Source organism: Zootoca vivipara, chromosome 10 (genome assembly GCF_963506605.1).
Source record: "Zootoca vivipara chromosome 10, rZooViv1.1, whole genome shotgun sequence".
NCBI lineage: Eukaryota > Metazoa > Chordata > Lepidosauria > Squamata > Lacertidae > Zootoca > Zootoca vivipara.
This window is the reverse complement of record NC_083285.1, coordinates 26,740,803-26,764,386: the sequence shown is the minus strand read 5'-3', so window position 1 is coordinate 26,764,386 and position 23,584 is coordinate 26,740,803. Positions and strand designations below refer to the sequence as shown.

The following is a 23,584-nucleotide window of genomic DNA, read 5'->3' as shown; positions in this document are numbered from 1 at the left end:
AAATGCATTGTTTCCCCTCTCATAAAACCTGGTGGAAGAAATAAAGTACTACTTTAAAAAGATTTCACAAAGACACATAAATCCTTTTAGAATTCAAAGGGCTCACTGCTGTTCAGCTTTGGTGTATTTGGCAGAGTGAATCATAAGGCTAGAAAAAGCTCACATTAAAAAGCACTGCTTTTAAAAGAAAAGACCACCACCAAGAGACACTGGGAGCATAAACTCCCAGCAGCAGTACACCAAGGTTTCTGAATGGCAGTAGGCATGTACTATGCTTTCCAGGTTCATCCAACAGAGTTTTCATAAAGGCAACTGATAAAAGCAGGAAGTTTGGTGTCTTTATAAAATATTGAAGAATCTTTAAAATAATGAACGCCTTTTGTGGTGTTCCTATACTTTCTCCATTTTGCTTCTTGTAAACAAGGAGTTGAGCATCTTCTAAAGTTGTCTTTTCCACTCACTATACAAAGGTTTAAATCAGGCATCCCCAAACTTCGGCCCTCCAGATGTTTTGGACTACAATTCCCTTCTTCCTCAACCACTGGGCCTGTTAGCTAGGGATCATGGGAGTGGTAGGCCAAAACATCTGGAGGGCTGCAGTTTGGGGGTGCCTGGTTTAAATGAATGGCTGGATGTGCAGATAAATGAGGTATTCAAGTTAGACAAAAAATTAGGATTCCAATCAGAAAAATCGAAATTAGAGACGGAGTTATTAGAGACAGATCACAAGAATTTGTCCAGAATGTATAATTTGTTGTTAGAATGGCATTTGAAAGATGAGCAAACAAAATCAGTTATGATTGAATGGGCCAAGGATCTGGGTCATAATGTGATGATGTCGGAGTGGGAAAAATTGTGGAAGAAAGGTATGAAATTTACGGCTTGTACGGTGTTGAAGGAAAATTTGATGAAAATGATGTATAGATGGTATCTGACGCCGGTCAAGCTAGCTAAAATGTACCACAAAAGCGACAATAAATGTTGGAAATGTAAACAGGATGTTGGCTCATTCTACCATATGTGGTGGACATGCCCTAAGATAAAAGGCTTCTGGGAAATGATTTACAATGAATTGAAAAAGATGTTTAAGAACACATTTTTGAAAAAACCGGAAGCCTTTTTGCTTGGAATAATTGGGGAAGAAATCCCCAAGGATGATGTTAATCTGTTTATGTATGCCACCGCAGCCGCTAGGATTTTATTAGCAAAATATTGGAAAAAAGAAGAATTGCCTTCAAAGCAGGAATGGCAAATGAAAATGATGGACTATATGGAATTAGCAGAATTGACAGGAAGACTCCGGGACCAGACAAATGACAAAGTTTCAAAGGACTGGAAGAAATTTAAAATGTATATAGGGAATGTATTCGATAATTAGAGTTTGAAAATCCAGGAAAGTAAAGAGGTTAAGGCATTAGGGAAACAATAGAAGATTTAAAGTTTGAAATTAGGGTAAATGATATGAAGATGAATTAACTTGGAAGTTTTAAAGGGATTGCATGATGGGAAAGAAGATGATTTAGAAACTGCTATAGAAGTTTAAAAAAAATGAAAACCAGATAGTAGGGAATTGGGGAAGCCTGAAGACAATGAGTATTATAATGGATGAGAAATGATATTTTTTTTTTGTTATATTTTTGTATTTTGTATTTTGATGTTTTTGATGTGTTTTTGTATTTTGTATTTTGTATGTTTGGTGTATGTTTGTTGAAAAAATGTTCAATAAAAAATATTATTAAAAAAAATTTAAATGAATGGCTGGAACCAAACAGGTTCTCTTGCAATTGCATTTTTGTATATAGTAGTTATCTCACAACCTTCTATAAGCACACATATTTATGGAATTCTGATAGCAAGCCATATTATGTACCAATGGTATCTAGCCTGGAGTTGGTGTCAAACTAAGGCTCTCCATTTTTCAGTACTGTTAGCAGAAACTGGCAGCATGAAAAACACTGTTTAAGGGAATGTGGTATAGTGTGGCTTTTTGTGCTGCAGTCTATATTGAACCCTCTTCCATGCCTTCTTCCACCCCAAAAAAAGAAGTATACAAGAGCTGTCATAAGCCCCAGAATGTCACAGTATACAAGAGCTGCCATAAGCCCCAGAATGTCACAAAAACTGACACGTGTGTAAAAAGCCCTAATAAATCTTTAATTAGTTTAGTTTTGCTTTTGTGTTTTTACAGGACAAATTACAAATTACAAACATCTGATATTTCTCAAATGTCCAAGGTATTATACACATTCCCATCTGTCTTGCAGGGAGGAATATTGGTCAACATTTTAAAGGTAAAATAAGCTGCATAATAGTACAGATTACTATAATAAATGTACAGTGTGTTTACAAATAGTTTAGAAGCAAGAACGATGCGACTGCATCAAAAGGCAACCTTTTAAACTGCCACAACTAAATTTTACATTCACACTTGCAACAGGTCACAAGATGGTTACTCAGCTCAATAAATCACTATGATGCACAAATACAGCAAAATCTGATTATATACATATAATACATATACATATATTGTACATATTTGTATATGTATATAGTAAATCATGAAAAATTTACCAGACTTGACAAAATCTACTCGCTGGTCAAAAATATGTACTTGTTCTTGGTGAGTAGAATTTTGCATGGCTGATTATATTACATATACTTGTTCATTAGCATCCAGGACATAGACCAAGTTTTTTTCAAAGATAAGAAACCGTCCACCATTATTAAACATGTTGCCCACAAAAAAGCACAAAGGTAAGGCACAATAGGATTTTCTGTTACAGAAGTGTGCATCATGTTCACTTAACCATAAGAAAACGTGCATTTGTGCAAGTTCATGCTGCAGATCCATATCTACAATAAAAACTGGGCTTTAATAAATGTATTTTAAACTGGCTGGTTTCCCATCTCTTCACTTATGCAATATCCAGGTGGATTGACAAATTATGCTGCTTCAACAGGAATTACTGAATCCAATTATTTTATATTTTCAACTAAAGGTCAACATTTTTGTAGTTTTAGGTGTAAACAATGCACACATTTAATATTGAACATAAATTCTTGCTGTAAGTGTTCTGCACTTCTAAGCTCTAACAATAAGATTTTTGTTTCCAAAAATATGTGCATCTGTTTAATTTTACACATGCCTAGGTAGCAAAACCATATAAGAAAGTATATTCCCCAGTGGTCAATTTTGTCAGAGCTTCTCTTTGTAATAAATAACAGCTTTTCACAAAGTGTTTGAGTACCTGCCAATTGTGTCTTTATTGCTCACATAATTTTGAATCCATTATCACAGTTACAATATCAGACCATTCACACAAAAATCATAACCATATATTTTAATATAAAACCTATAAAAGATATTTAACTTGTATCTAATACTTCAAGGTGTTTGGCCTTTATGTAATGGTACAGCCAAAACATATAAAACATTAGGTTATGAATAAAATAGGAAGCTTATTCACTGCTTTAATGCAGACATCCTCACAAAACAAGATTACTTTTGCTGCCTCCGCCACCAGCATCTACATTTATATACAAAACCAGTAAACCTGTATTCAGTTTGTTTTCTCTCAGCAATTACCAAGACTTAATTCCTTTCTCATTCTTAGGCTGACACAGATGAAGCTTTTACAGCAACAGAAGCCAAAAACCAGACAGAAACTAACACTTCTACTTACTTGCCATCAGAAACTGTAGGTGGTTGTGTTACAAAATACCCACAAGATTATTTCACAGGAACTATGGAAATACAGTACATCTCCATGCTTTTAGACTGTTATCAAACACTTGTTGGTGCAAAAATACAGCCACATCTGAGAATGTTTAATAAATTCAACATCTGTCATGCAAAACTTAATGTGTTTGTTTGCTTGAGCTCCAAAACACTTGATAGAGCAATTGTTCAGTATTACTGCCTCATTGCTCAGAAATCCTGAAAAATGAGACCTCTGGAACATTGAATAATGAAAATGTTACATACAAAAAGTACTAAAAGTGGAAGACGGGACCAGACAGGAATTTTTCCTGCTGCAAGTCAACAGTTCTGGTAGCAGTAAGCTGTCTCAGGAGTTTCCCTGAGAGTTGGTTGTGCCTGTTCGGAGACGAAGATGTGACATTGAGTTCATGCGTTTATTTGATGGCTTCAATGGAGCATTGCAAGCAACAGCCTGGGGAAAACGATGATGATATCGATCTAGCCGTAAATATTTTACAGTTACCAGTTTTCCTATAGTAAAGAAAGTTCAGAATATTAAGATTTTGAATTTTTAAAGCACTATTCTACACACTGATTTGCACATATAACTGAGATGAATACTTTGACATGTAATACTTTTATCTAGAAGCTAGTCACTCTTGTTGTTTAGACCGATGTGTAGGCAACTACCAACCTGCTAAATTAACTGTAAATCAGAACAACTTACCATCAAACCAAGATCCATGTAATGCTTTAAAAGCCTTTCCAGCATATTCTGGAGATAAACACTTGACATATACACAACCCTGAGGAGAGAAATAAAGCTTTGATTTGTATCAAAACGAGAAACTGAGTATACTAACTATCTACTTTAAATCGTTTTTTACCTCACGTGAATTTTTGTCCACTGCTATATGGACAATTCCCTCATTATCACTGCATTTTTCCAAGATCGCTTCTTGAATTGCCAAATGCCAATGGTCACCTATTTCCCTAAAATACACACACATAAAACAAAACTTGCACATCATTATTAGTATTTTGATTGTTGTTTAAAAATAACAATACAATCTTATTAGGAAACACAGTAATAAATATCTTCTCTAGATCAAGATGGTTAACCTGTGGCCCTTTAGATGTTGTTGGAGTCCAGTTCCCACCAACGCTAGCAAGCATCACTTAAATGGTTAGGGACTATGGGAATTATTGTCCAACAAGGATCAAAATATTCCCCACCCCTGGTTTAGCAATCCGTGCTAATATGGCCTATAGGTCTACAAGTAATGACTTCTTTGGAACAGAACTTCTCTGAAATGAATACAGTATGCATTAAAAATATAAGGCTATGAATAGTTGAAGAGTCAGAGTAAAAGGCTGGTTCTCAACAGAGAGAAAGCCCTAGTGGCTTGGGTCATCACATGAAGTTAAAAATGAAAACAGTATTCAGGAAATTAATTCCTATCTCTGCCTCTCCAGCTGCCCAGTGTCATTATACCAGCTGAGACAGTAATAATGAATTTGTATTCCTTTTGCATCTGTAGTGTCAGGACAAAATATAAACTCAATGTTTTCTATTCGCAGTGAATTAAAAAAAGTACTTACATGACAGGATCAAACATATTGCGAATTTTTAGGCATGGTGTCAAACTATTTGGCGGTGAATTTCTTCTATCTAAATGGAACGCTGCCAAGGAAAAAAGTTCAATCAGCAAATAGGATTTGATTCTAGTCCACATATTTCAAATATTAATCAGTTTCCTGTAGATTACACAAGTTATAAAAGCATACATGTGTGTGCATTATGTGTGGGGTCAACCGCTAGCTTTCATGGTAGGAATCTGATAAACTAACTTTTAGAGCACACTGAGACAAGCAGATTGCAAAAGCCAAGGAGGGGTTAGAGTTTACTTTTTATAACTGTACAAGACGCTAGTATTAGAAAGAACATACATAGCTATAGATGTTGCAAGAAGCAATGATAAAAAAGTTATGTTTAAAGCACAATTTTCTGACTACAATTAAGTTGTATTAAACTTCGTTTAAAATGGTAACACACCTCAGCTAGGGTAAATGCAGACTGAAGGGATGTGTAAATAAACAGTAACATACCTTGCCCTTGCCATACTTTAGATGGTATAACTAATATTTTATCACATGATGCAGATGGCTGTATCCATCTCCAAACCAGGAAGTCAGCGCCACCTATTCTTCGTGTTTCTGTGCGAACTCTAGATTCATTAGCAGCAAGGAAATCAACAGATCTGTTCCATACTTTTTTCATTTTTTTCCTATATTTAAAAACAAACCCAAAAAAAGTTTTCAAAAGTTATGAAAGCAAAGTTGTTTATCAGTGTGGTAAGTACTACTGTATACTTCTTCCACTGAAGGCAAAACAGAAGATGCATCAGTATAAACTGACTATAATTAACTATAATGCAACTTGTACATGCCTGTTTTGAGGTGGAATCAAGGAATCTCGTACATGTGGAATAGGCATATATGGCTGCAAGTCTTTGTTTTCCTGGCATGCTTCATTGTGGCTTCTTAAAACATCTGAAATAATTGCACCAAGTTAACAATACTGTAAAATCTGAACTGGAATCAATCACATTTACAAATGACAGTATTTAAAGAAAAAATGTTTCAAGATACTGCCCCTCTTACATTTAAGATATATATGAGAAGACAGCATAATAAGCTATTCAAAGATCTTCCAGTATGAAATATTCTCCATCTTCCATCCTTGAATAGCGTTTGATTTCTCAATACAGTACACAAAACTGAAAATGATGAAGATTCACTTGACAGGGTCATTTGGCGAGATGCTGACTTAGTTCACCTGTAATGCTAGACTATGGATTAGCATTATGAACACAAGCCTCGGGTTCATCAGCTCCTTGCTTCCCTCTACTCCATCTCAAAGAGAAAACCAGAAGCTTTCACTTCTATTTTTAACTAACAGCATTTTACCAGGATTTCTGAACCCAGACAAATGGTAGTTAGTCTTAACTATGGTATAATGAAAAAACAAACTTCAACCATGCTTTTTAATGGAGTTGGCCTGCTTCAGGGAACTGGGTGTTGAGATTCCTGCATTACAGGGGGTTAGACTAGATGACTTTCACGGTCCCTTTCAACTCTACAAATTCTATGATTCTATTACCCACACCATAGTTAAGCTAACCACTGCTTAGGGTTCAGAAGTAGAATTTAACCAAAAATGAAAGCAAGAGGTTCTCATCTGCTTGCAGTTGAAGTAGAGAAAGGAGAATGAGAGCGTGTCTGCGGCTCACATTCATTCACACACCCACACCCCAAGTTTAGTATTGTGTTTGAGCCCAGCCACTGCCAAATTTAGCTAAAACTTACCTATAATTTTTACAACCATATCATACATCTGTCTGGTCTCTTCCTCTTCCTTAGACCATCGGTATTTCATATACCTTAAGACTCCCCAAGCTATTCCTATACCTGTGCCAAATAGAAAGATTTTCTTAGCCGAATAATCCAAATTTTTAAAAAATCATCACTGGCTGTCCTTATGTAGGAGACATATTTTACACACACAAAAAAACACATTTTAAGGTATTTAAAGAGGAACATCATCCATCTACTACTTCCATCTACTCCTTAGTACCTTTTATGAAGAATATTTTTACCCAGGGCAGATAACCTATGACCTTACAGATGTTGTTGGACTAGAACTCCCATCATCCTCAGCATTGTCAATGACCAGGGACAATGGAAGCTGCAATCCAGCAATATCCGGAGGTTCCCCACCTCTGCTTTATACCAAATGTTGATGAATAATTTTTACTCAACTATGGGAAGAGTAACCATTTTTATACAAGGTGAGAATGCCTGTAGAGTTTTCAGTGTTTCTATCTTGAGAAAGGGACAGACTTTTCTAAGATCTCATTGTAAGTGAAGAGAAGATAAAGACTGTTTCTTGCACTACAGAATTTTGATGTTGCCAACAACATGTCCTGCCTACACAATTTTTTTAGAAAGTGGTTGCCTATTTTCTCCTCTTTCTCATAGACTAATCTACCATGAAGTAGATTACAAAATCTTAAGCACTTGTCTGGTAACATCATTCTCGCAGTTTCCCTAGAGACATACAAGTATTAAAATAAACTGACAGGGGAAAAACTCACCCAGAAGCAGAATTAACGATTTACATGTTACAGTAATAAATGCACGGCGAAAACGACATGTAAAAGACATCTGTGGCCTAGTTGATACCAGGTATTTTACATTAGTTGTATTGGTTATAGAATCCTCATCAGAGCTGTTGTCAACAAACCTGTTTAAAAAGAGATATTCCAACTGATGTTATGACAGCTATGGCTTAGATATGAATGAGTCACAGATGCACACCTGCCCCCTTTCTTCTGTGGTTTCCCCTCCATTTATCGTTTTATACTAAGTATACTTTGTTGCAACAACCAAATCAACAACCTATGCTTATCATTCATCCCCGCCCTCAGCCAATCAGAAACCTCATATTGAAGTAGAATTCTAATTCAGCTTTGGAGGGCAAGTGCACCAATTTTTGAGGGGAGGCAGGGAGCAGTATGGATCCTGCGTTTGTTCATAATACCCAACCATTATTTAAAAGGTTGTCTGAACTGAGTTTCTGTGTGAAAGCAGACTACAAAATAAAATGACTTACTTTATGCCGACATCTTCTCCACTCTTTAGAATCCATTGCAGGGATTCATTAGATACACCTTCGTATTCTGGACCTAAACTCTAAAGAGAAACAAAGAAAACAAAGCAAAAGGTTCAATGGCAGGAGTTGTTGCAAGAGGAATTCCAAAATAAATGCTACAAAAATGTGACAATATTATCCAAAGCATTTCAATATAATAAAAAGGAACAACACCACCACCACATTTTTATATATAAATTCTTCCTCAACCATCAATTACTTCCTCAACATCTGGAACATGCAAAGCCAACCACATTTTATTCAGCTTGGTTTATCAATATTAAATTCTGTGGTTTATAGTCGGAACTTGTCTATCAAATGCAGGAAAATTAAACGAAGTATTTGCTTGCACCACCCTTTCAAACCCCAAGCAACAGCATTCAATACACTCTGACAATTTTACCAGGCCACTGTCTGATGAAGCTTGAGATGCAGCCATGCCCTCACATGGCCTGGCTTCTTCACTTCTGAACAAATTTTTGACATTTGTCAAGCGACCAGACTTTGACTCTAAATGTGCTTCCTCCCTGCCCCTTCCATTCCCTTGCCATACTGATAGGATCAAAAGCCATTCTGCCTATTTTGATTCTGTGTTCAGCATTTATTAATATTTAAATGCTAATAATAGCTGTGCAATAAAATGCAATCATATTTCCTGGCTTTTTTACCAAATCAACTACATCAATGAATCAACACGGTAATTACAAACACGGTAATCGCAGCAGCCATGTGTATTTCACAAAGAGGAACAGAAAAACTAATAGCAGAATAAAATGCAGCAAACAGATGATTTTACATTGTAGTGCAAGGATACAAAGCTATAAAATGTCTAGACTGGTAACAGGTTAGCCTCCAGATATCTTTTACAAATATATGCATTTTAAAATTAATACTAGTGCTCTGCTAATTTCTGAAAAGTTTGGTTTTTGCAAAATACTGTTTTTTTGCAAAATACTTTGAACACTTTTTTGGCCCTGGTTGCAACCAATGCTCTTCCAATCTGCTACTACTTGGGGAGAGAAACAGGAAAATTGCCCCAGTTCTCAACACAATCAGGTCATTTGCACTGGGATGTGCTGCTTGCAAATCTACATGTATATCCTACCGAAAGTATTGCAGTGCACTAGAATGACAATGCATTTACCCATTTTTAATCTTCAAAGTATTGAATCCATTTTTAAACATGTTAGAACATAGAAATGCCACACTCTGTGTTTGAATTGCTCAATGGAAATCTGAAGATGGTATCTTCAGAGTTGGTGGCACAAGCACCCTGGCCTTAGCTTCCTTGTTTCTGTATTCCCTCAAAACACACAGGTCTTAAAATGGCCCCAGACTGCATATTATACACCAACCAACAGTGATACAGTGCATATTTCAACGGAAAAATGTATTGTATCACCACTGTAGGGCCAAAGAGAATTTAGCTTAGAACTATTTTTGTTGCTAGTAAATGTCTAATAAGGTAACCCAGGACTGAGATGTTGCTATGCTATTGAAATAAGCTGATAATCAACAATGCAAATCCCTGTACTCAGAGTAGAAGAATTTAGTTAATAAGTAGCTATGCAGGAATTTGGACAAAAAAATCTGGCAGAACCAGTTTTTATGAAGTTAATTAACTGGAGGGGGGAATATCTATGGCTGTCAGTCTCTAGCACATCAACTTTCCTCTCAGCTAAATATTTATATAACAAATTGCAGAAAATGACATTCACATACTTACGTATGAGCAACAAAATTCAACACTTATGTTTCTACTAGCAATATTGCCATGTTCATGCGGATCAGATTAGGCTCAAAGCTTTCATATTGTCTAGAGCTAGAGAAAGTCAAACTATCATGCTTCTCAACTGCAAAAAAATCTCCTTTGTAGAAGATTGGCAAACTCCCAAAGGACTTCCCTCATGACACAGGTACACACAGATGAGCAAAAGGAACAAGGAGTATATGAAGAAATAAGACAGAAGAATCTTCCCCACAACATACCTACTCCAAATTTAAAATCTGTGAGCTCCCTGCTACTCTCTGCTCATGACTACTCTCCGGTAGCCTGTAAAACCTGTATTCGAGTGTCATACCTTCAGAATTCTCTCCCCACAACAGCAGGGTATGGTGCTCAAGTTTTTTGCCTAATCAGCGGCAACTGAGTAGTGTGCACTTCCTTCCTTGGTGGCATACAATATTAAGTAAAAATTTAGAGGCGTCAGCTGAACCACAGTACTTCATCCCCAAAGCAGAAATACAACAAGCTTTGAAACAGCAAATAAATCAGGTAAATGGCTTGCTTGGCAATTAAAGAAAAAACAAAGTCAAAGCGTTATAACCAAAATAAATAAGCCGAAAGAGATAAAAGAGGCATTCACAAAATTTTACAATGAACTATATAAGGCACCTGCAGAAGACAGGGAGAAGATAGAAAATTATTTATGCCAAAGTAAATTGAAAGAGATTCCAAAAGATGAAGCAGACCAGCTAGAAAGAGAAATTTCAAAGGAATTTTTTTAGAGGTTATAAAACAATGGAAAAGCCCCAGGACAAACTTGTCGTATTGCAAAGTTATGGGCAAATACCAAAATCATGGGAAGAGGCCTTTATCACACTGATTTCCAAGCAAGGTTCAGATCTAACCAATGTCAAAAACTATCGCCCAATATCCCTGCTGAACAATGACTATAAATTATTCGCAAAATTACTGGCATGGAGGCTTAAAAACACCTTGAGTAAAATAATATACCCAGACCAGGCAGGCTTCCTACCAGAATACCAAAAAAGAGGCAACACGTCGACCAAAAAAAGAGGCAACACGTCAACCAATTCCAACAGGCAAAATATATGTTTTTATCTTTATAAACTATAACGACATGCAAGACAGTGATCGAAGGTAATCATACTGTTTTGGTTTGGTCTTCTTCAGTTTTTTAACTTAGTGTTTGTATACAATCTGCGGAACAGGGGTCATACACATATGTAACCCCTGCACAGTTTTTTAACTTAGTGTTTGTATACAATCTGCATACAAAAAACAAAACAAAAGGGAAAACAACCTACATTTTCCCACTCAATATTTTTTTTGCTATTACATCACACATGCTAAGAAACCTACCATTGCTTCTTTCAAAATTATGTGTACCTTAATAGACTATGAAGCTTCTGTTTTGCTGACAAAAATAAGTTTTAAGAGGAATAACCTAACACAAAGTCAATGTAACATTTATACCAAGTTAATTCCAATATTTAAAATTATGAGCATTTACTTACTTTTAAATATGTATCTGCCTCCTGGAGAGAAAGACCTTTCTTGATAGAGTTGCCACATTCATGATCTCCTAGTACAATGAAAAGTATTTATTTTTATGTATTTCTCACAGTTGTGTGACTAAATAATATAAACTTTGGATATATTAATACTAACTTCGGATACATAAGGGGAAATGTTGCAAGTTATTTTTGATATTGCTTTGATAGAAAAGTATCCTATAAGATAAATAGTATATAAATCTCTCTATGACTTTACTGGGACGCGGGGTGGCGCTGTGGGTTAAACCACAGAGCCTAGGGCTTGCCACAATCAGAAGGTCGGCGGTTTGAATCCCGGCGACCGGGTGAGCGCCTGTTGTTCGATCCCAGCTCCTGCCAACCTAGCAGTTTGAAAGCACGCCAAAGTGCAAGTAGATAAATAGGTACCGCTACAGCGGGAAGGTAAACAGTGTTTCCGTGTGCTGCTCTGGTTCGCCAGAAGCGGCTTAGTCATGCTGGCCACATGACCTGGAAGCTGTACGTTGGCTCCCTCGGCCAATAACGCGAGATGAGCGCCGCAACCCCAGAGTCAGTCACGACTGGACCTAATGGTCAGGGGTCCCTTTACCTTTACCTATGACTATACTAACAGTTGACAGTACAATCTTATACATGTATACACAGAAGCAGAGTCGTTTTTCTTCACTAGAGCTTATTCTCAAGACTAACTTAAGTGTCAAATTCTATTCAGATATGGAATGAAGTCTAATAATCTTTAAGTTCAATGATATTGTGTACTTTAACCATTACAGTATATACACTTTTAAAATTTCTCTGTCTTAAAATAGGTTTTCCGTACTGTTCCTTTTGATATGCATATTGCAAAGGTACTCTCTTAAATGTTTTCAATCTTGTATTTTTAAGTTGTTGTAAAGGCTCTCCCCTGGACCTCATGGTGAGAGACAGGTAAGAAATTGAATACCACTAAGCTGACTGTTCTCGAACATGAGTTGGTCGAACATGAGTTTGACCAAACTGCGGGAGGCAGTGCAAGACAGGAGTGCCTGGCGTGCTATGGTCCGTGGGGTCACGAAGAGTCGGACACGACTAAACGACTAAACAACAACAACAAGCTGACTTTTATTTACTAACTTTATTTCTGACGAAAAATCAAAACCAAATGCAAGATTGATTTAACTGAAGTAGTCTCTCAAAGCTAATCTTCTACCATTTGAAGAGAATGGGGGACTAATGCAAATAATCGCAAGTTTTGCTAATGTAAAGACTCCTCCTCCTTTCTGTTCTTTGCCTCGTAAGTCACTCATGTGATCCAGTTAGAGGCCGACACAAAACTGGAAAACTGCTCATTTTTGTATTTTCAAAAACAAGGGTAACATCCATTTCTGCTTTTTAGCCCCAACAGTAATGAATGTAACCTGCAATCTGTCTTGGACCTTGGGGAACTCCTGTATTCCAGCTCAAGATTGCTATAAACTGCAGACTTCAAAAAGTACACCACTCCCTGCTTTTATTGGCTCCCCAAACCTCACTTACTCCACTCTGGCCCGTCAAATTTTGTTTTAATGTCCGCCTGATGAAGAGTTCTGGACAACCTGAAACTTGGCTCACTATTTCATATTGTTTTAGCTGCTCCCAATAATTGTACTTACCTTTTACATTTTCCCCTAATGGGCGAACACAGCTTTTTCTATGCTTTTTTCTGAGGGAATTAGTTACCCTGCTGATTAATGCAATATTTAAGAACTTGTTTTAAAATCTCTCTTGTTTTATAAGCATATTTCAACAGTCAAGCTAAGGTATTTTACCAATTTATCTGTGATATAAGCACCGATTCAATACAATAATTATTATATCAATATGAATGAAATAATTATTATTCCTGCAATCACAAAGTACCTTCACAATCTGCTTATTGCTATAAATCTTTACACATGCATTCTTTTGAAATCCAACAGTTTAATATTGGCTTTAAATGCTCACCTGCTATTTGTGCCAGTTTATCATGTAGTTTATATAGGCTGTTCATAAGAATTGTTTCATTTACCTAGAAATTTAATAAGCCAGTTAAGATGTATTATAATAAAGTCTGAAATAATGGAAATAGCAGATATCCTAGATAGCACTACACAGAGATGTACAATTTCCCCCCCCAAAAAATTTTTTGAAGTGGTGGGGGCAAAATTGTCCCCCCCCCCTATTTTTGAAAAAATGAAAATATATTGAATAGATACATTCTTATCAAACAAAACTTACTTAGCTGCTTTAATATAAAATGTGTTATGTTTCTATGTTACTATTTATATGCTGCCTTTCAGCCAAAAAGCCTTCCAAGGTGACTCTCAAGAATAAGCAGATAAATACAAATACAATAACACAAATACAAAATTATAGAAAATGCAAACAATATAAATGATACATGTATAACTTATTTAGTATGTAACATTTTGCTATATGACACATGGCTTCATTTTCTACAAGCAAAGTGGTAAGCAGGCTAAATACGACATACTTATGAAATTCATAGAGCAATCTTATATAAGTTTACAAAATGCTAAGCATGCTAAATACTAAAGAGTTGTAAATGGTTGCATCCTGTGCTATCTAAGGACATTATCTTATTTTTCCTACTTCTGAGATGCACAAACTAAGAAAGCTGTAGGAAACAAAAGCAATGTATGTTCTTCATGAAGATGGCAGCATGCCCTAGGAGCAGAAATGCATCTTTGATCCAAGCATTGTATATTTCTACATTGTTATACATAGAAATTATCAGTTTCTAAAGCTTCAGAATGCCTTTCATAGAAATTTTCACACTAGACATTCCAAATGAATAAAATTTCACTCATTCCAAAAGAGAAACTATTGCACAGGAGTGTGTGTTCTCTTCAAAGATGGGAGAAAAATATGTTTTTGCCTCCTGGGCTTTCACATCCTTAGTGTCACAGACTTAAAAGTATACCATCCTAAATTCTCAGAAACACCACTCAACAGCAAGGAAACCCAGGGGCTAGGAGAGGCACAGTGCTCTAATTAAAAGGAACGGACAATTTACTTTCCCATGAGTCACTCTCTCTCAGCTGCCACTATTCCAATACTGGCTCAAAGAAGAGGGCAGTTATGTGAAATACCGTATTACGTTTGGATGGTAGTTTGTCATATAGGGACTGATCTACCTTGGCAAAAATTGTGAGGCTACTGGATATTGAAAGCGAAGCAATACAAGGAACTGAGTGCCCTCACATCTAGGTGAGTGGTTGGAAATGATAAGGCCTTCAGAGTAAATGGTTTCAGAACCTAATGTGCTTAAGCTAGCAAAACAGGATTTCCCCTAATTCAACTTTTTTTCCTACAGTGTATCATTCTAGGGTTTGTGTACAAGTCATTCAAACACAGCCTTATAATCAAGAGGCCTACAAACTGGACTTCTCGGAGTCAGCAACAATACTTAGGACACAAATTCTTAGTAAATTGGATATCTAGCATGCAGACACAAAACTATTGCTTTAAGATTATCCAAGATTTAAGATTGTCGACAACCTATTTAATCAAAATTATCAGGACATGATACAGCTCAAAGACAAGCCCTCAACATAGATACTAAGAACATACTCACGTTTCTATTAACCATCCCAGTGAGAAGATTTTTATCTATTAAAGGGGGAAAAAGAAATTTACTTAATACCATTTCAATACCAATATCTTAAATATTGTAAAAATTAAAACCACTAGGTTAAATGCAGCTCACATTATTATACATATTACAAAGGAATCAAGTAATTAAAATGTGACAACTAGCACTAGCACAATATCATGCTATTCATAATATTTTGTGTTTTAAAGTGTTACTTCACCTAGAAGTGGGGAAGTTGTCCAGCTGACTTGCTTGGCTAGAACAGCATGTCACTGCTGAAAGCATAAACTTGCTCCTAAACAGGTAAAATGCAGAATTTGAGCAGACTATCAACAACTTACTAGATCAGAGGTTGGCAACCTCCGGCCCATGAGCCAGATCTGGCCCACGGAGGCCGTTTATCCGGCCCACGAGCCGCCCGGTCACCGAGCCGCCCGCTCAGCAAGCCCCCCATGCACTGCGCTAAACTGGCACAGTGCGCTGCGGCGACTCGCCGAGTGGTGCTGGAAATGGCATCTGTGCACGCGCAGATGCCAGAAACCACGTCTGCACATGCCCAGACACTGAAAATCACTTCTGCGCAGGCACGGTTTTCAGCTTCCGGGCATGCGCAGAAGCGATTTCTGGCTTCCAGCCATGCACAGAAGCGATTTCCGGTCCCCCAGACATGCACAGCGCAGCACCGGAAATCGCTTCTGTGCATGTCTAGCCCACGTGGGAATGATCCGGCCCACGGCCGGAAAACCGTTGCCAACGCCTGTACTAGATTTTAGTTGGATACAGAGTGGCTGTTCCACAAATGGAAACAGTTATTCTGCTTATGGAAGGCACAGAGATTCAGCAGAGACTTCCTATTCTAGGAAGAGGGCAAGAAGACAATATTCACAGATGCCTACTTCCTCAATGCTACCCATCATGCTACCTTCAAAGGGTTCCCCAACCTGTCAGAGGAGCTTTTTTAGGAGGCGCAGGTGGCTGCAGGAAGAGGGGGAATTGGCAAAAAAGGTCTCACCATCCCCCTTCTAATGCATGAGCAGAGCTCTACTAAGCACAATTCAGCAGCCAGCCCAATTTGTTTGGTATCCTCAAACAGTAATTGAAGACTTAAGTATTGCCAAAAGAAATAGAACGGTTCTTGCTGACTACACTGATAGTGCTCATCAAGTCAAGCATTTACATTTGAGAAGAAAGCAGAAAAACTTATCCAACATTATGTTTAGGTGTACACATAAGATATTTTAAGCATGTCATGGAATGGTTTCAGTGTCAGACCAGGACCAATGAGACCTAGGTTAGAATCCCCAATGAGCCATGAAATTCACTGAGATAGTTGTACGTCTCAGCATAACCTACTGCATAAGGATGCTGTGAGGATAATATAGCAGGTGAAGAAATTGTCTATATGAGATTCAGCTGCTGCAAAATGCTGCAACCAGCATTCAAAATTCGCCACTCGCCATGCGCTTTTTGCACTTGGCTATTGGCCACTTGCAAGCCGGTAAAGATGTCCGGGCGCCAGGATGGCGCCTAATGTCTCCACTATCTGGAGGTACATTCCTGGGAATCCTTAAATCCTGCCTGTTTCCACACACTAACAACACATCCTTTAAAATTTTATCTGCACAATTGGAACGAATTTGAGGAACCAAAAAGTCATATTGAAAAATACGACTTTCGAGCCATCTGGCCCCAAAATGGCAATGAGACATTCCATTTTGGTGACTGTAACCCTGGCTAAAGGAGCCATTTGCTATCTATCTTATATATCTGAGTTTCTAACACTGGCTACATACAACCAGGTTACGGTCTGAAACCAGTCTGAGAGAGTATTTGACACCCACCCCCCTATTAAGTTCACCAGCTATCGGTTCATTTCAGGCACAATTCCAGGCGCAGCTATCGGTTCATTTCAGGCACTATTGGTATGTCCTACTGTTATCTGACCAGGTTGTAGAAAAGCCTGCCCAGCTTTTAAGTAGAGTTGGACAGAAATACCTACTACCACCACCACCACCACCACCACTGTTGTTGAATTTTTCTTCCCAGCCTGGGACAAGGGGAGCTTTCAGGGGTATGCCTTCCTTTTATTAGAGTGGAAGCCTGCGGGTAGGAAATGGCTTGTTTTGATTTCTTTTCAGCTACTCTGGGAGCCTTTTTGACTGAAGAGTGGGGTACAAATGCTATAAATAAATAAATGCTATAAACAAACAAACAAACAAACAAACATCCACCCACCCACCCACCCACCCACTTCAAACAGCGGAACCAGCACTGTTACAGGTGCACATAATACCCATTTTGCATTTGTAAGAACTTGATCTTTTATAGTGGTAGCACCTACACCAGGCATCCCCAAACTGCGGCCCTCCAGATGTTTTGGCCTACAACTCCCATGATCCCTAGCTAACAGAACCAGTGGTCGGGGAAGATGGGAATTGTAGTCCAAAACATCTGGAAGGCCGAAGTTTGGGGATGCCTGACCTACACTTTGAAACTCCCTGCCTATGGATATCAGGCAAATGCCATGTGCATTTACTATACTCTTTTCAGTGCCTGCTGGAAACATTTGCTTGCCCAGATACTTAGAAAGTTGATGCAAATTTTAATATGCTTTATTATCTTAACTTTTTGAAAGTCTTAAATTGTTATTAATTCTTCTTACTGATAATCCTACTGGTTTTACTTTTTTGTGAACCACTTTGAGGGTGTGGTTTTTTTACAATCAAGCAGTGCATAAATTTTATGAAATAAAATAATAATAATTGGGGGGAAACAAAGCTTATTTGACTTTGAGGTGAGTGAGGGAAGAAGTTAGTCAACTTGCAGTAACAAGGTAGTTGGCTTTTAAAAAGAAAAAGTTTGTGCCTGGGGCAGCCATTTTCCCCCCCTGTACCAAGTCCCTGAAAACAAGATTACATCACATAGCTTCCTGCTCAAGAACATTCCAGCCCTATTTTGAAAGCCTGCAGTGGCAGTCAGGTTTCTAACCACTTCCAACAACTTTTACCTTTAATAAACCTTTAAAATCAAGCAACAGAAAGTTGCTTGGAGGATCATGTATGTTGTACCTCAATATAGCTATTGTTTAGAATCACAGGGCTGCTGTGTTACAGAGGAGCATGTTGCTATATGCAGCGTAAGTCCACTTTACGTACCAACAACAATATTTCCACACTCTGTAGGCAAATGCAGCAGAGTAGGTGGGGTGGCCTACCTGTGACCCTCCAGGTGCTGTTGGATTTCAATACCTATTAGTGCCTGTCAGCAATGTCAGGGACTGTGGGAGCTGTAGGGCAAGAATCTGCGTTGACTGGGTCTCACCACTATACCATCCAGCTTAGCACTGTCCCCGGTTACTACCACTAAGCTCTCCAGGATTTCAGATATGGCCTTTCCAGTCACACCTGGAGATACCAAGGATTGAACTTGGGAAATTCTGCGTACAAAAGCATGTGCAGTACCCAGGAGCTACAGCTCCTCCACACCTTTGTTGGTTGCACCTTAGTTTCAGGAACAAAATAAACATTCTTGCCCACCTGAAAAAGTATGCAGTTTTGATACAAATTTCAGTTTTCAAGATCCACTTGTTCAGAAGCTACTGCACAAAACCTCTAACCATTCAATTTCACACACATACCCCAAAAACCCTAAGCTTACAGTTATTACACACATTTAGAAATTGGTGACAAGACACATTTGTCTGTTCTCCTCACCTGAGCCTTGCTAGAATTATACACATTTCAACACTTTAAAGGACATTTTGCTTCCATTAGACATGCTTAGAAACATGTCTAAACTTCCTCTCCTTGGTTTGGAGTGTCATGGGACTGGGGCAGCCTTGAATACTTTGGCTCCAAGCTGCTTCATGGGAAGCTCCAGACATGCCCCTCTTTTGGCCCTACGGATGCTGCAGCTCTAACATTAGTTCAAGCAGGGCACTGAGGCCAGCAGCAAAGATAGAGGCTCTAATATGAGATGCCCCTGTCCAGATCTCTGCCTTCAGTATCAATGCAATCTACTGTATGGCCCATGATACACTCTCTCAAAGACCGTAAGATTACATCCACAGATAACTATAGAAGCAAATATAAATTGCAATTAGCAGATATATAGCATAGTAATAAGGAAAGGGCCAAGATGACTCAATATGCAGTATCCACTTGCCAAAACCACCAGGTGAATGTGTGTGCACGCAATCTGGAGGCTTGAGATTTAAAAGCCAAGCATATCAACAAACCACTAGGAATATAGCTTGAAGCAAAAGAACTCTGCGAAAATATTATGATTTGGCACCATTTTTCTCTCTTTATATGGCTGCTATTTCCAAGCATTTCAAGTCTTGAGTGCTGCTTCACATGGTATATCTACATGGTATATAAAGCAACACAAAAATCAGGCCGATAAAAACAGTAGCACTTTTGACTTTTGAACCTCATCATACAGCAGCACATTTCAGAATTCTGATATTACTTATCTAGTTTTTAGAATCCATCTATCAAGGGTTTTTTTTGTCCAAACAGTACTTCAGGCAGGCAATTATGGATTAATAAAAATGAACACATACACCTAAGCTAGAAGTATGGGTATACATTCAAATGTATGCAAGAATCATTTTGCCTGATTAAATAAACCAAGGAAGACTGCGGCTTCCAGATATGAAATAGTCTTTTATCCATGTTTTCCTAGTAATAAGGTTTTCATAAATCACAAAACTACAATTGGGGGAATCATCATATTCTGTTTTTCCATCTTTACCAGCAGGACAACACTGGCCTGGTTCATACATCACAATACACTACACCAAACCAAACCAAACCAAGGCTCAGTCCAAATGTGTGAGCATGCAAGTTTCCAGAGAAGAGTATGGCACCCCCAGTGGTTCTGCTGCTGTGTTAGCTTGATTTAGCATGCTGTCTGAACCCAGGCTCACAGTTTATCTCTTCCAAACAAACAATGAGCCATAAACCATGGGACAAATTTGGGTTACATCTAATGGTTAGTATGGAGACAGTTAAACCACAAACCCAGGACAACATGCTAAGTCAAGTGCTGACTTAGCATAGCAGCAGAGTGACTAGGGAGGAGTAAAGTAGGCACAAATCTATCTCCTGGGGCCTGTGTGTTTATGCTAAGCTATGGTTTGGCTTAGGGTGACATGAAAACCAGGTCACCATGAAAATGCCAAGAGTAAATCAACAAAAACACAGCATTAAGATGGAAAGATCTAAATCTAGCCTTGTGGCTGTGTTAATGAACCACAAGTTACAGGAAATCATTTAAAGGTGCTGATTTGCTTAGCAAAAGGTGCACGTATGCCAAATTTTCAGGGGGCCTTTAAGCTCCCCATTTGACAATCATCCTGTTAAAATCACTTTAAACTAATAAATTATTTTTTCCTGTTCAAGATCTCCCACTACCCTATTCCCCCCTCAACTGAACTCAAACACCTGCTTTTTCCTCCTACTGTCAGAACCCACTGTAACTAAGCCAACTTTGAGTGACAATTAAGTGGTTTTTTTCCCAGAATCCTGAGTAAATCCTAAATTTAAATTTAGAATTTAAATTAAATTTAAACACAGGTGTCACTCACATGTTATAAATATCTACATAGTATTTCCATGTAGGAATCAACATACTACATGTGCATCAGAATGCAGCTATTATAATGAATTTACCCTATGTAACTCATTCATTTTTAAACAGAAGCATCTCCTGTGTCTGCATTTTGTCAGGTGTGGGGTGCTTTCCTATAGATAAAAATTAGTATCTGAGTTTCAAACATCGTTTACAATCCGATTCACCCCCACAAGAACATCACTACAGCTACAAGCTTAGAATCAGATTCCCATTTTTAAATCTAAGACACATAGCAGTAATTATTCTGTTCTGAGGGGGGAAACATCTTTAAGGACATACCCTTAAAAGTTTGAGAGGTTCTAATAAAATTAATGGCAAGAAGTTAAGAGGAAACAAAATTGGCATAAAGGCTATTGGCATAAAGGAACAGAGAGGTCTGTGTGGTTTGCCCAAAAACTGTTTCTCGTTCCACTCAGTAAGCAAAAACATCCACAAGTCTACAGAAGCAGTTGTTAGGGTTGACAGAAAACAAAGCAGCAACTCAAGGTTCTGGGTTCCTTTATGTGACATACTTCACACATTTATTTATGTCATTAAGTGAAGCAAAGGGCTTCCACCCCGTTTCCCAATACTTACTGTCAATTCCCACATCCTCAGTTATTCCTGAACCTCTCATTCTTAGGTACGTGAGCCCCAATATCAGAAAGAACAAGCATGCAGCAGTTAAGAGGAACATGGACAGGTAATGGGCACTGAAGCCTCCTGTGGTGGATATTTCTTCTCTCTTGAACTGCTGCAGAAGATCCTCCTCTGGCTCCGAAACCTTCTGCTTGTAGGTGTTTTTCGGATAAGTATGATTTGAACCTGTGTGGTTGGAGTGATTGATTCTAGTGGAGGAGGAAGTGGTAGCACCTGGAGAGAGGCTGGTGGTAGCTGTATATATCCTAGGTTCCATATTGTAGCCACCAGTGAGGATATGATTGTTGGCTGGTTTCCTGTCGCCGCCCAAGGAATCAGTCATTTTGCTACTACTGTCCAAGCCGCTGAGCAGCGGCGGGAGAAACAGCTGCTGGTGGGCTTTCCTAGCAGAGCCGCCGCCGCGGTACCTGGGCAGGAGCGGCGGACTGGAGTCCAAATACCCGCCCCTTTTCGCCAGGTCGACCTCCTCTTCTTCCTCCTCCTCGTTTTCCTCTCGACTTCGCCCCCTGTCACTGCTCCTGCCAGCAGCAGCCACCCTAACATTCAATGCACGGCCGCTACCAGCAACAGCAGCCGCAGCAGCACCCTGGCCTGTCTCCATCAAGCCCCCTGCTGCACCTGCCTGGCCCGAGAATGGCGCGGCAGGTCTGTTAAGGTTCCTTCGGGCCAGGTAGTGGCGGGCAAGCGACTCCTCTCTCAGCACCTGCTGCTTGGCCCCCGTCGCAACCGCAGCCGCCGCCTCTTCCTCCTCCGAGTCCGAGTACTTGTCCCTCTTGCTGGCGCCGCCGTAGGAGAGGAATCGGCTCCCGTTCACGGCGCGGTTCTTGCAGCGCTCCTGCTGCTGCTGCGGCTCCTCCTGGGGCTCGTCCTCGGCGGCGGCTGCTGCAGCTTCGTCGTCGTCGTCCTCCCCGTCGTCGTCCTCTCCGCCGCCACCGACGCCCGGAATCTGCTCCCGAGCTCCAGCCGCCCGCCTGGCCGTCGCCCCCCACCAGGCATGGGGCTTCCTCCGAAGAGGCGCTGCCTCAACCGCCGCGCTGCTGGGGAGGCAGCCAGTGCCCACGGCTGCCGCAGGCCTCGCGTCCCGTCGGGAGGCTGAGCCTCGCTCCCGCCGGCTGCCCGCGGCGCCAGCCGGGCCCCGGGGACTGGCCTCCGCATCCGACTCGTCAGAGCTGAAGCCCAGCAGCACTTTGCCGCCGCCGAGGGCAGCTCCACGGGCCCGGCCGCCGCCGCCGGCTGCCCCAGACAGGGAGGAGGAGGAGGACAGGTCGGCGCTGGTCAGCCGAGACGCCAAACCGCCGCCGCCTCCTGCCCCGGGGTTATTGTTGTTACTGTTCCGGGTCTTGCTGGAGGCGGCGGCGGCGGCTCGGGCCCCGCCAGCTCGCTCTTCCTCGCGGAGCTTCTTGAGCTTCTTCAGGTAGACCGGCCGTGTGCTCTCGGTGACGGGCCCCGGCGAGAAGCCGAGTCGCCTCAGCTCGGAGAAAAGCTCCTCGTCGGTAAGCTGCGCGGCGGCAGCAGCGGCTCCGGCGGCGGCGGCGGCCGCCATTTTCCTCCCTCAACAGCCGCCGCAGCCGCTTCCTACCCACGCGCCGAAGCTCCGGTCCCCGCCCAAGGGGCTGCGGTCTTATGTGTTCCTCTGACGAGAGTTCCGGTTCCCCGATGGCAGCCGAACGAGCACTTCCATGTGCGGGGTAAAAAAGAGAGTTAAGTGCTGCACACGCACTCTCTGCCCATAGCTTCGGGGAAAATGGGGGAACCTACCCAATCTCCAAGAGCGACGTTTTTATTCCTGACAGGATTCACACTTTGGCTTGGACAGAAATTCAAGAGATGGAGTGGGTTTCACTCGCTGAGTTTCTGTGCCGCATCTCAGTTTTTTAGAGAACCATTCCGGGGGTGTGTGCCATTTTCTGCTCCCCCCCAAAGTAGAAACCGGTCTTTATCTGATGGGAATCAGATTCTGCGTTTACTTTCTGTGGCACAGCCAGAAGTTTTAAGTTTACAG

The 23,584-nt window shown here is 40.0% G+C and overlaps 1 protein-coding gene across 1 annotated transcript; it reads right to left on the bottom strand.

The window, feature by feature from the left end:
- Positions 1 to 1,608: 1,608 nt before the first annotated feature.
- On the bottom strand, positions 1,609 to 23,183 carry LEMD3 (LEM domain containing 3). The gene is made up of 13 exons (XM_035126597.2): positions 21,520 to 23,183; positions 15,289 to 15,323; positions 13,656 to 13,719; positions 11,676 to 11,743; positions 8,376 to 8,455; positions 7,858 to 8,006; positions 7,070 to 7,171; positions 6,151 to 6,253; positions 5,810 to 5,988; positions 5,303 to 5,384; positions 4,588 to 4,693; positions 4,428 to 4,506; positions 1,609 to 4,231 (listed from the first exon to the last, which is right to left on the bottom strand). The coding sequence occupies exons 1-13, from the start codon at positions 23,123 to 23,125 to the stop codon at positions 4,068 to 4,070; spliced, it is 2,817 nt and encodes a 938-aa protein (XP_034982488.2). The 5' UTR covers positions 23,126 to 23,183; the 3' UTR covers positions 1,609 to 4,067.
- Positions 23,184 to 23,584: the final 401 nt, after the last annotated feature.